We start from the raw sequence: 13667 nt of genomic DNA, 5'->3' as shown, positions 1-13667 counted from the left end.
CACAAGGGGTGATGTGTTGTGGGTAAGTGTGGGCAGGAGATCCGGAGTCTGACTGAGTCTGGATCTACTGCCCGCACAAACTCTACACATTTATCGCGGCCACACATGGAGAACATCTCATCCTTTGCATTATGCAGGGGGAGATGTTCCAAATTCACAGGGGTAGTGTGTTGTGGGTAAAGGTGGGCAGGAAATCCTGAGTCTGACTAGTTGTTCTTTAGGCCTCATCGCTGATGTGGCCATCACCGTTGGATTTTCGGTGGGGCCGTGAATTTAGGTTATGCATCAGGCCTCATCGTTATCTAACACCATCACAGCGCTTTTAGCCGTGGATTAAGAATATCTCCCGTACTTGGAAGATATTTCCAATGCACGGCTGCGATGTGCTATCAGTTGGCATGAGGCGCCCTGTCACAGTGTCACCCTGTGTGAGGAACAACCGAGCAAATCCGATTTCTTGAAAATCGACAGGGTCCATCTTCACTAATTTGGTGCTTACGTGGAGGAGGGACAATAACGGCAACGTCACACTATCGTACGCATAGTGCGCGTAATTTAGTGGAGATCCTCACCTCTATTTAAACTGATCAGGCGGCAATTCATTCGCAAAACGGCCTGAACTTCTCCATCTACTCTGCTGCTTCTCGCGACAAAGAAATTGAAGAACACTACACCTCTGCTTCATCGAAAAGCCACCGTTAATAGCATGCGTACTCGTTTTCTCAATATCGACTACTTCAAAGCTTCGAATGGAGCCCTAGATGAACTAAACTTTCTCCGTCTTCCAGTCCCTCATTTCCCTCCCTCGAACATCTGCTTCGGAGGAGAACTTTGTTGCTTTGATTCCGTTTTAAGCGTCTCTTTGGACGTCGAGGGATTTTCAATTGATGATGCTCTCTCTCGCTTCTTCTCTGACGTTCTTCCTCACAGCATTGTCGTTGAAATTGCAGATTTTCCTGATTTTTGCGCACAGAATCGAAATGATTGCACTGTCGGAAGGAAAAGAATTGCAGAAAGGACATTTTCAATTTCTCAACTCGCCGACTTTCGATCCACAGAGGTGAGATGGAAGTTTCACTAAATTGATAAATAGTTCCTCTGCACCATTTTTTTTACTATGAAAAAAGGCGTTATCCACTTATCTGATTCCCCCCTCCCCCTTTGCTTGAAGTCTCTACATAGAGTCCTTTGCCGTTTCTGTACATTGTTAAATTTTAAAAAGGAGGAAAAAATTGGAGAACTTTAGATCTCAACTCTTCATTTCTGTACAGAGAGCCGCTAAGAACTTCTGTTCATTTTGTTTTTGTTTTCCCCGGTTAGAATGCTTTTCCTAAACTCTTCATTTACTATTTATATTTGAAACTCCTTGCAGGAGAGAAGATTCTCTTTGTATGACGGAATTATTTCAAATAAGGCAAGGAATTTCGGATCTGAACTTCTGGATATTGAAGTAATAGAGGTAAATGATTTACTTGAAAGGGAGAATGAACTTCGAGTTTAGTTGTTTCTTGTTTGAATTTGTTGATCGGAATATCTTTTAGCGAATATAAGTCCTATTATCAGCTGGAAATAGATGATCTCTTGTTATTTGAATTTTGGTAAGGATTTCACTTTTACAGTCTTTGGTTCATGTTTGTTGCAAAGGAAAATGAGCCTACTGGTGAAGACAAGTACAGAAGCGGGTTTAGAGTTATGCAATTTGAATCACATGAGCTGGATTTCTTCTTGGTTAGTTGGCAATATGTTGAAGGGATTATTACGTTTATGTTTCATCGCTGTTTTTTCATTTTTTTTCCTTTTTTCCCCTTCCACAGGATGAGCATCTGTTCTTTGATGGAAAAGAAGATGGACAAATCTTCTCTGAAATCCTAGAGCATAATAGTACTACAGTAAGTATTTATTTACCTTATTCCTCATCTAACGCATAGAACAATAATTATATTAATCTTTCTTTCTCTCTCTAAGACGATAGTTAGTCTTTCTCTGCGGCCCTTAATATGAATGTTCAGATTCAGATTTTGTGATCAGTTCCTTTGTGGTACCAGAGAAAACTTGGAATTCCCATTCCACTGTTGCTAAAAATAGATGACGAAATGTCAGAACCATGTATGCTCGTAGGAGAGCCCAAATCCTGGAAATGCCCCAGTAAGAAGACAACGTGCTGTCAACTTAGAAGTTTATTGTTATGGTCCTGGATCAATAGTTGACTCCCGTACCCTTCCTTTTCTATTTCATCTCTCTTCTATCCATATAGGAGAGCAGATAGTTATTATCATATGTTCTAGTAGATCATCAGAAGTTGAAACAATTACCAAGCGGTATTAACTGAATCCGTTAGCATGACTATTTCAGATTTCTAGGGACAACGCTGATATTTTCAAAGAAACTAAAGACACCCAAATATTCATTCTGTTCTCTTTTGATAGATAACAAAGGATTTTTTTTTTCTTTTCTAATAAATAATGAACATTTGAAAAGATATATTATTTCTTTGTGTAATTGGGAAGAAGTCTTCTGTATTAGCCTTTCATCCATGTCTTGTACCTCTTATTACTAAATTTTGTTTGTTTGTTTATTTACTTGTTTGGTTTTAAGTTGATTGCTTATTTATTTCTGTAGCTACTTTGGGAGTTATTCACAGTTATTAGCTTATTGCATATCTAAGGGGACACCTGTCACACGCTAAATAGAATTCCAGGATAAGTGCAGCAGATCCTGACTTGGTCCTTGTTGCAGCATATGCTGGATTTCGTGCTGGGAATCACAATTCAATACCCTCATGAAGCTACAAAATCAGTTTATTCAGTTGAAGAGATAGCTTCAGACTATCATATGGAGGAAAGGGAATCTTATCTTATGGAAGATGCAGGTTCTGCACAGGATGCGATTTGTTACTATGGAAACAAATTACCTCTTTTAGAAGCAAATGAAATTAGCACGAGATGCTACACAGGCCCATCCATGGATGAAGAGCTTCATTTTCTATTTGAAAATATTGGATATCAAAATTTGACTGAGGAAGATGTCCTAGTGATTGACAACAAGGAATTATTGAGATCTATGGATACTGATGTTTTAGAGTGCTTACCAGAACAATGTTCAATAAAGCAATGCCCTCAACCTGAACTGACACATCTTGATTTGGCCCTAGAAATGGAATTTATAAATGTAAAGGAAGAGAATGATCTTAAAGAGGTATCAGCGGTTAGCCTGGAAATGTCAGGTGGTGGTTCTTTTCCGGTAACCAACCTACCTTATTTTCAGGAGTTTCAGATCCTTGATTTAGACTACAAATCTTTTGAAGCCTTTTCTGGCTCACAAACAATCAAAGAACCAGAGGCATGTGCCAAGATGTTCAAAGAAGATACAGACTCTATTTGTAATTTTTATGAGTCAATTGTTAGTCATGAGCTAACACTGGCTGATGACTCATTCAAACCCTTACCTATTCCTGTTGTCTCTGATGGCATAGATGTACAGTTAATGTCTACAATTATTGAGGAAATATTGGTCGACTCCAAACCACATCTTCCATCTGCATCTGATGGGATATATTTAGATTGGCACTTCTTGGAGGAAGATGGATGTAGACATGATATTTTTACTACTCAGTGGAACATACTAGAGGGGATAGATACATATAGCACTGATTATGAGTCTTTTAATACTGAACTGGTGGTAACTGATTTTGTTTACTTTGAGGATATTCCTGATGGGTCAAACGTGTTAGAAAGAAAGGAAATATTGAATGAGATTACCAGTGTTGATAATAAGCAAGTTTCTTCAAGTTTGTCAAAATATGAATGTGAAACCGGAAAAGAGAATCTCCAACCCAGTGGAATTGTTGAGAAGGTTGTGCCATTATCTGAAATGATGTCAAATTTCAATGATCTGGAGTTTTTCTTGAATCCTCACAGAGCTGCTATACAGAGAAATAGTGAACCTGCTGTTAAGGATACACCTGACAACAAAGCTGAATTCTCTGTTGTTTCACCCAGCAACTCAATATCAGCATGCGCTTCCACTGAAGCAAAATTGCAAAAGTGGGATATTGAGGTTCACCAAGTTAAACTATCTGACAATATTCTGGATCTCATTGTCCACTTCCAAAAAATCTACTTGGAGGTATTGGAAAGTAGTACAGATTTGAAAAAGAACTCATCTTCAGTTGTTAATGATATTAACTTGCTAAGCATTAAAAAGCAAAAGCTGATGGATTGGATTAAATACAGAAGTGCAGGGAGAACAACATTGGCTTGCAGTGATGAAACCCTCGTAGCATTTGCCACATTATATGCAATTAAACAGATGGCTTCTTACTTGTGCTTTTATGGAATCCATGTGACTTCTTTGTATGTAAACAAGTTATGTAGAAGCTTCAATCACTTGAAACTCAGATTAAGCTTCCTCCAATCCTCGATTGAGAATGAGCTCCAGAAGGCTGATATTAAAATAACTGAATCACACCCATCCCTATCTGTTATCCAGGAGATTTTGTTGGCAAAAACATCTGAAAATGGTAAAGTATTGATTGTGGCTGACCAAGTTTTCTGGTGTCCATTGAAGAGATTGTTGAATTCCATGGGAGTATTATTCCATGAAGTACAAAATATTCAAAAACATGCAGATCAGCCAGATGCTTGGGATGGTGATGAGGGCAGAGAACTTGCAATGCAAGCCTTGCAACATTCTGATTGCTTATTAATATCTCAAGAGTAAGTCTCCATCTCTACTTATTGAAATCTTCACAATTTCTATGGGCATGAATCCCAGGAAATTCTGCTAAATGCAAGTTATAATTCATTTTTCTTTTTAATATTTCATATGTATAGCTAGTTGAATTTTCACTTTTTTCATTATTCCTCTTGTTGAATTATAAAGTTAATCAAAATCTGCATAGAATAGGAAAAAATGTTACAATTTAAATGTATTTATTAGACATTGCAACTTTCCCCATGGCATGCCTAAATCCTGAGACAATAGGTCAGTTAGATGTACTACACCACAATTATGAGGTTATTTAATCCCATTCTATCCACAAAATGAAATCTAGTCTATTATAGTTGTAAGAACACTGAATGTGTTTGGCATGCATGATATTCATTTTAGCTTTTATAGCTCATTTTTCTAGTCTTTCAAAGATTGTAGTAATAAGTTCTTAATTTTCATATTTTAACTTCTAGCTTTTTCTTCTTTCCATAATAAGAGTCTTTACATACTTGTGGACTTGTCCTGCAAGATATGCAGGTTGTATTTTTGGATTCTTGAAACAATCTTTCCAAATTTGATATGATGTCCTGGTTTATGCCTTTTATAAATAGATAATTATTATTTTTAGTTTATTAGATAAGCGACTGCTGTTCTGTGGGATCACACCTAATCACATCATAAGGGATTTCTTGGTGGTAGACCACTCGAAACTTGAAAGGGTTTACAGCTTGTTTTGCAGTAGTCCCATTTCAGGTTGAAAGGCTGCTACATCAGCACCACATAGGCGATTCAACTTTAACGTTCAAAAAACGTATTTGGTATAGCAGATTCAACTTGGACTCTGGATTTTGCATCAGCTTTTGCACATAGGGGGGGGGTCTGGAAGAAACATCAAAATGATGTTTATTGAATTTGGAGGGTATTCCTGCTTCATTTGTCTTGTGGTGGCCTACATGTTTGAATTACCAAATATTGTAGTCTGATTTTTGTGCCAAAATGTTTCTTTGTTACCTGTGTAGCTTGAAACACCATGATGCAAGTTGAAACATTCACCTTGAAACACGACTGTATCAAATACCATCTTAATTTGATTGTGATGGGTCTTCAGCCCATATTGCAATCCACACCCACCCTAGATACGACTCAGGTTAGCATTCAGCCCAGACCAGCATCAGAAGCCCAAACACCAGCTGGCCATGCACGTGAAGTTGGTTGCCCTCCTATTCGCTACATATACACAAGGAAGCCATGCTAGTCGTAAATATCTGCCATGCATGTCACTTGTGGATCCTTGTATAAGCTATAAATAACACACAATAAGAGACCACGGCAGACCCTGATTATTCTCACTCATTCGCTTTTTCCTATCCCCTTGTCTTCAGGAGGATAGGTTACCCTTGAAGAGACCTCTGTAGTGGGCAGTATCCCATTAGAGTGGTATCAGAGCCCTGATCAACGAGCTGGTTGGAGAATGAGGATGCCAAACATGAGAGCTTCAGCAGTGGAGGACCGCACAGACTGGCTAGAAGGGAGCTCCACAAGGTGCTAGGAGAACTCCGAGAACTGAAGGAGTTTGTCTCGGCGGTAGCTGGTCAGTGCCAGAGGAACGCTAGTTCATCTCAGAAAGAAGGCGACAGTGAAGGGTCGAGTCAATAGGACCAGTCTCACACTAGAACCAACTTGGTATGATCAGCCAAACTGGTATTTCTGACGTTTTCAGGTGAGGACCCCCTTTCTTGGATATTTAGAGCTGAACAGTTTTTCGAACTTAATGACATATCTGAACACCAATGAGCATCGATGACCTCAATCCATTTGGAAGAGGAAGCCATCCAATGGCTACATTGGTATCAGCATTCCAACCCCCCAGATGGGATGGTTAGAACTTACAGAAGTTTTATGCATTCAGTTTGGTCCTTCTAGGTTTTAAGACTTTGGTGAAGCCTTGGTGAAGTTAAAACAAGTGGAGTCTGTGAGAGGCCAAAATGAATTTGGAAAGCTAGCCTCTCAGGTTTATGGGTGGCCTTAGAAAGCTTTAGTCTACAGCTTTGTAAGGGGACTGTGAGAGGGTATCCAAGTGGAGGCAAGGCTCTTCAGCCAATGACAATGGTAGTTGTGGCCGACTTGGCCCGTTTACATGAAGAACTTCTGAATAGACTCAGACAGATACCAAGGCCCAACCACATCGACCCAATCATTAAAACTCCACCTCCTAACATTGAATTGCCCTCGGTAAAACCAATTGGACCATTGGGCCTACCTCTCAGGAAATTATCTTGGGTGGAAATACAGTCCAAAGGGAATGGGGCCTCTGCTATAACTACGATGATAAGTTTGGTCTGGGTAAGAAGCCCCCGTTGTTCTTACTACAACTTGATGAGGGGGATGATAAGGATCCTATGGTTACAATTGATGAGGAGGATCCGATTGAGCCAAGGAAGGAAGAAGCCCCAAAGGTTTCTTTCCATGCCCTCACAGGTACCTTCTCCCCTCAAACCACGAGGCTTAGGGGAATTATTAAAGGCCAACCCATAGCTATTCTTGTTGATAGCAATAGCTCTTTGAATTTTGTCTCTAAAGTATTAGCTAAAAGGTTGAGCATGGTGGTTGAGCCCATTGAGCCATTTTCAGTACATGTGGCCAATGGATACAAATTGGTCTCTGACGGGGGGTCTGTAAAGCAGTGGAAATTTAGACCCAAGGTTATTTGTTAAAGGCTGACTTAGACCCGTTGGAGATAAGGGGGTTGGATGTAATCCCGGGGGTGTAATGGCTAAGATAGCTGGGCCCAATCACAAGCAACTAACCAACCTAACTATGGTGTTTTAGATGAATGGTCAACCCTGCACCTTAGAGGGCCTTGAGCTTAGGCCTCAAATACAAGAAGATCCGGGAATGGGCCTCAAATAGTGCCAACACCTGTCTCCACCAGTTGTCTTATTCATGGGCCTAGATCTAGTTGGCCCAACCCTCACGACATAAATGTGTACAAATGGGTTAAAATCGAATTAGATGGGCCTTTAACAAATTCTCAACTCCTAACATGATGTCTTCCAAGAACCTAAAGAATTACCCCCCCACTAGAGCTCAAGACCACAAAATAACTAGCATACCTAGAGCGGGACCCACCAATGTGAAACCATACTGATATCCACACTTCCAAAAAGAAGAGATAGAGAAGATAGTAGTGGACCTCTAAGAAAAGGGGATGATACAACCCAACTCCAATCCTTAACTCCTCCCCAGTTTTTCTTGTTAAGAAAAAGATGGGACGTGGAGGTTTTACGTGGATTACCAGGCTCTTAACTGCATCACGATAAAGGACCGGTTTCCCATACCTGTCATAGATGAGTTACTAGACAAGTTGGAGCTGCTAAGGTGTTTTCTAAATTGGATCTCAGAGCCGGATATCGCCAAATTTAGGTGCACCCAGGAGATGTCCATAAAATAGCATTTCAGACACATGACGGGCACCATTTTTGGTTATGCCTTTCAGCCTAAACAACGCCCCATGCACTTTTCAAGCCTTGATGAATGATATATTCTGTCCTTATTTGAGGCATTTCATCTTAGTATTTTTTTGATGATATACTTGTGTACAATGACAGTTGGGAGTCCCACTTGCAGTACCTTATCATCACCCTAGACACCTTGCGAAAGAACAATCTCTATGCTAAGACTTTAAAGTGCTTATTTGGACAGACTGAAGTACATTATTTGGGACATATAGTCTCGCAGAGACAAGTGAGAGAAAACCTAGATAAGATCTTAGCTGTAATCAACTGGCCTACCCCTTACACAATCAAAGATCTCTAGGGGTTCCTTGGTCTTACAGGCTACTACAAGCATTTCATAAAGAATTATGGGCTTCTGGCAGGCTCACTGACTTGGCTACTCAAGAAAAATGCCTTTAATTGGGATGAGGAGGCCCAAAAGGCTTTTGAAACTCTCAAGGCAGATCTATTAGCTCCTCCCATTCTTAGCCTACCAGATTTCTCCCAAGAATTTTTTGCCGAATGCAATGCCTCTAAGTCTGGGATTGGTGCGGTTCTGATGATAAAGAATTGATGGTTGTGGCCTTATCAGTGTTGAAATGGTGACCCTACCTCTTGGGACACCCCTTTATCATAAGAATTGACCATCAGAGTCTTAAACACCTACTAGAGCAACCAGTACACAACCCAGAGCAACAATTATGCCTTTTCAAATTGTTGGGTTATGATTACCGAGTAGAGTACAAGCCAGGCCCAGTCAATCAGGCTACAAATGCCTTGTCTTGAGTCCATGAGTTATTAGTAATGGTTGATTCTAGGCCTACATACCCATTGTTAGAAGGGCTCCAGGAGGAGGCCAAAAATGGCGAGGCAGTTAAGGAGATTACCAAGAAGCTTTAGACAAACCCTACAACCACACCTAGGTACAACCTAATAGGTCTCGACCTCTTCCACAATGGTCGATTGATCATTTCAGCCCACTCTCAGTTCATTCTCAAGGTGCTTAGGTTGTTCCATGACTCATCCTTAAGGGGACATTCTAAGGTTCTAAGGACCTATAAAGGGGTGCACTATCATTTCTTCTTGCTAGGTATGAAGAAAAGCATACAACAGTTCGTGGCCCATTATGTTGTCTGCCAGTAGTGTACATATGATAATTAGACTCCCGTTGGTTTTCTTATGCTACTTCTTATCCCGAGTCAGGTCTGGGATGACATCATTATGGACTTTATCATGGGGTTGTCCCTCTCTACCGACAAGTCAGTGATCATGGTGATTGTAGATAGATTGACCAAGTATAGTCACTTCATGGGCCTTACACACCCCTACACAGGAGCCCAATTGGCCTGAGCATTCATCCAAGAAGTTACTCGATTGATCGTCACTGACTGAGATCCAACATTCATGAGTAGGTTTTGGATCAAATACTTCAAGGCCCAAGGGGCCAAGCTGTGCCACTCCACTAGTTACCATCCACAAACGGATGGGCAGTCAGAAGACGTGATCAAATGCCTGGAAACTTACTTAAGGTGTTTTACCGAAGAAAGACCCAAAAATTGGTTGCAGTGGTTGCCATGGGATGAGTTGTGGTATAATACCACGTACCATGCCTCAACAAGTATCACTCCTTTTAAGGTGCTCTATGGGAGAGAGCCCCCTTCTATCTTGCCATATGAGCAAGGATCATCAGTGGTAGCTAAGGTGGAAGACTCCCTAATGAAGAGAGATGAAATCCTAAGATCCTTGAAAGAGCATCTAGCGTGGGCCTAGTAGTAGATGAAGGCCCAATATGATAAGAAACACATGCCCGCCCACTTTGAGGTTGGTGATTATGTCTATTTAAAACATTGACCTTACCGTCAGGTGTCCTTAGTCCACAAGCATTGGCCCAAATTCACACCATCGTACTTTGGCCCATTTCACATCACAAGCTAGGTGGGCGAAGTCACCTATAGGCTGGACTTGCCCGCTTGTTCCCGCTTGCACTTAGTATTCCATGTTTCACTACTGAAGGAAAGCCTCGGGCCTAACACATCAATTAGCCCCAGCATTCCTGAGTTCGATGATGAAGGGAAACTACATCCTGAGCCTGTTGAGATCATTGATTTCCAATAGGTCAAGGTAGGGAAGAAATATAGCAAGGAAGCCCTGGTAATTTGGAAGTATCTACCTTGTGAAGATGCCACTTGGGAGGAGTATCTGGAAAAATAATTCTCTCATCTTAACCTTGAGGACAAGTTTAAATTGAAGGGGGGGGAATTGATGGGCCTTCAGCCCATACTTCAGTCCATACCCCAGATATGGCTCAGATTAGAATTCAGCCCATACCAGTGTCAGAAGCCCAAACACCAACGGGCCATGCACGTGAAGTAGATTCCTTATGTTTTGAGTGGTTTTCACTTGCGGTGTAAATGCTGTAATCCATGTTGTGCAGGTGGTCATATTATTAGCATGTATCCGAAGGCTTTTTTTTTCCTTTGTATGTTAGAGGATATGCAACACCTGCTTTATAGTTAAATCCCCTCTTAACTCGATGGATTCTATTTTTCATTTTTACAATTACTGGTTATTATGTGACAGAGAAATATTACAATCAAAATGTTCATTACAGCCTTGAAGACGTGCATCATAGTTTCTCTTTATGGTTAATTAGTCGTAATCTAGTAGAAAATTATTCCTTTTGATTTTATTCCGAAGGCAAGAGCAACTGCCTTTGTGCATGTTACAAAATAAGGAATGGCTGATATGATAGTTAAATCCTTTCATATCCCCAAATCTCCATTGTTGTTTGTACTTTGTACATTTATTGGTTATTGTGTTACAATAACATATCACATATTACTGCATCTGAAGGCAAATTTATGTATGCTTTTTGGTTAATCACTAGTACAAAAGATAATTCTTCCTTTTCAATTTATTCCGAAGGCATTTTACTGCATCACTTCCATTCAACAAGTTCAGAATTCTCTTGGAATATGGAGGTTCATACAGCTCATCTAGAATATCCACAATTTGCCCGAAGGTAGTTGGTTTGCCTTTTGTCCACTTCCTGAAGGTGGAACTAGATGAATGCATTGCTTCCAAAGCGCTTTGTGAAGGTGTTTATGTACCAGAAAGTTCTCAGTTTATAATGGTAACATTGTTTCCTTATGAATGGGTATCAACTATGAGATAATTAACTATTTCCTGAATATTCATACATGCTATGGATTGATTGAGTTACAAGGATGGTCAGTAGTTTATATTTTGTTTCTCTTTTCATTTATCAATTTCTTAATTATTTTTTTAAGTTAGTTTATTTATGCAACGTTTTGCAAAAGAATGGATTTTTATATTTAAGTTTTCATACTTTATTCCATTAGGCATTAAGAGATAGCAAATTCAGAATGTCTATTGTCTTTTAAGTGGTTATAAAAGATGGACTTGTCAACCTGATTTCTACTTATTTTCTGTATATGAAAACAGATGATTTGAGTTTGATGGGCACAAACACAGTGATTCTGGAAATTATCTTTCTTTGTAACTCAGTTAAAATTGGTATTCAGGGTTTAGAAAATAGGAAAAGGTCAGATTAATAAGTTAGACTTTGGGTTAAACTGAGGCAGCTCAAGAATTAAGGTTTGTCAAGCACAAGCAATTAAAACATGTGTCCAGATCTTCATCACATATCTATACATTACTCAGTTTTCTGGATATTTAACCCTTAAATTATGGGTCCGTTTGGCAAGTCTTTTTGAGAAGATCTTCTCGTAGCTCTGACAGTCAATAGATGCATTGAGCTTTTGACATAAGATCTGGGCAGCCTGAAGACCGTTTGGCAGACGTGCATCTTTCCGTGCGTCGTTTTGGGTCTTTCCGCATGAGATTAAGACGCGGAAGACGCGGGAAGCTTCATTTGGAGCTTCCCGAAATCAGCCCAAAATGGGCTTCCCGCATCTTTTGGGTACCCTGTCTTTTGGCAGCGGAATCTTCCGCGTGCCAAATGGGAATAGACCGATTTTCGGTCTTCCTGGCTTGTAAGTATCCGAAAGACCATGCGGAAAGACACGCCAAATGGGGCCTATGTCCAGATGTTTTGCATGCAGCTACTCATACGAACTTTCGTTTTGGACACAAGATTGTGCAAGTGTGTATTACAGCTATTTGGATGAAGCTTTAAATAATAAAATTAAGGCAATGTTCTGTTCTTGAAACAGAACTAAGAGGCCAGACATAAAGTAAGATACTTGAGACTATCTCTATTAGCTAACCTGTCCATTTGAGTGTGACCTGTTTTACCTCCAGTATCAAATTTTACTTCCCAGCAATGCTTTTAAAATCAAGCTGGAAATGGAACCACTTTTTCACCTGCATGGTGAGTAAGCAGTTCAACCATTTGGGTCAAATAAGTCAGCCTGTGACATAAAAAAAAATAAATAACAAAGATATAAAAAATAAACTAAAATGTAAAGGAAATTACAGAAATATTGAGCATTCTCTAATATTTTATATTTGTTATATTAAATAAAAATAAGTGTGTTAAATGAGAATTATTGTTATTAATGATGGAAATGGCCAAAAATATAAAAGGAAAAAAAATAATATATGTCTGACATGTGACCCAGTGAACAGGTCAAATGTTTAAGTGGTTCAACTGGATTGGTCAACAGATTGTTGACTAAGTCAACAGTTTTTGAAGGTAGATGATTCCAGGTGTGATTGGGTTGAAAACATTACTTCCTAGGGATTGTTTCATTTATGCAATGTATCTAAATGACTTTGTTGTCAAACCATTTATTGTCTATAAATCTGTTTGAAATCATAGTTTGCATTTCACATTACTCTTATTTTTACAGAACAATTTTCCATAATGTTAAGTGTGCTTTCATGGTTCAGTGTTTCTGTGCAGCACAACCTTACCCTCCATCCTTCTTTACTCCCTTAGTACATGTTATTACTTGGCAAAGAATCATAAGAAATTGTGATAACTAAAAATATAGTTAGTAGCGTAGCATACTGAAGAAGGAAACAGGTAATGTGTCAGTTATAGATATGTTATGTTAGAAGATAGAAGAGGGAACACAGTGTAAGATGGTAGCAAACCTTCCTATGAACACTAGGCAGTTGGTGAAATTAAGGAATTGTTGTAAAAGGAAATGGTGAAGAGAACTGGGAAAAGTGATAGGTTAAGAGCCAGGGTTTGGGGCTGGAAGATGTGGATAAGTCCAAGAAATGGTTTAGGATTGGTATGGGAGGTTAAGAAAGGGTGGAGAACTTTCTTGGAAATCAAAGACAGGTTGAATCAATAAAATTGTTGTCTTCTAATGGATTTGAGTTACAACTATAATCAGTATTTAGATCAAAGTTACAGATAAGAAGAAAAACTAAAGAATACGAAGAAAAAATTAGTAAAAGAGTAGTAGAAGAGGATTAGGGTCTAGGAGAAGAAAACCTTCAGAAGATCTAGAGTAAAAATCTATTTTA

The 13667-nt window shown here is 39.4% G+C and overlaps 1 protein-coding gene across 6 annotated transcripts in view; it reads left to right on the top strand.

Annotated features, from left to right (window-relative positions):
- The first annotated feature begins 619 nt into the window (after positions 1-619).
- Positions 620-13667, top strand: part of SHOC1 (shortage in chiasmata 1) — a 55353-nt gene continuing 42305 nt past the window's right edge. For all 6 annotated transcript variants that reach the window (XR_016077373.1, XR_016077375.1, XR_016077374.1 and 3 more), the window contains exons 1-6: positions 620-1060; positions 1373-1459; positions 1645-1728; positions 1815-1889; positions 2737-4715; positions 11130-11337. Coding sequence is in view for 2 of the 6 variants with exons in the window: in XM_010274792.3 (XP_010273094.1) it covers positions 707-1060; positions 1373-1459; positions 1645-1728; positions 1815-1889; positions 2737-4715; positions 11130-11337 (2787 nt within the window). In the remaining 4 variants the exon portion in view is untranslated. The remainder of the gene's footprint in view (positions 1061-1372; positions 1460-1644; positions 1729-1814; positions 1890-2736; positions 4716-11129; positions 11338-13667) is intronic.

The sequence above is a fragment of the Nelumbo nucifera genome, chromosome 6 (genome assembly GCF_055504915.1).
Source record: "Nelumbo nucifera cultivar China Antique chromosome 6, China Antique-T2T, whole genome shotgun sequence".
In the NCBI taxonomy this organism is placed as follows: Eukaryota; Viridiplantae; Streptophyta; class Magnoliopsida; order Proteales; family Nelumbonaceae; genus Nelumbo; species Nelumbo nucifera.
Note: the sequence above shows the minus strand (reverse complement) of the source record. Positions and strands in the feature narration are given on the sequence as shown.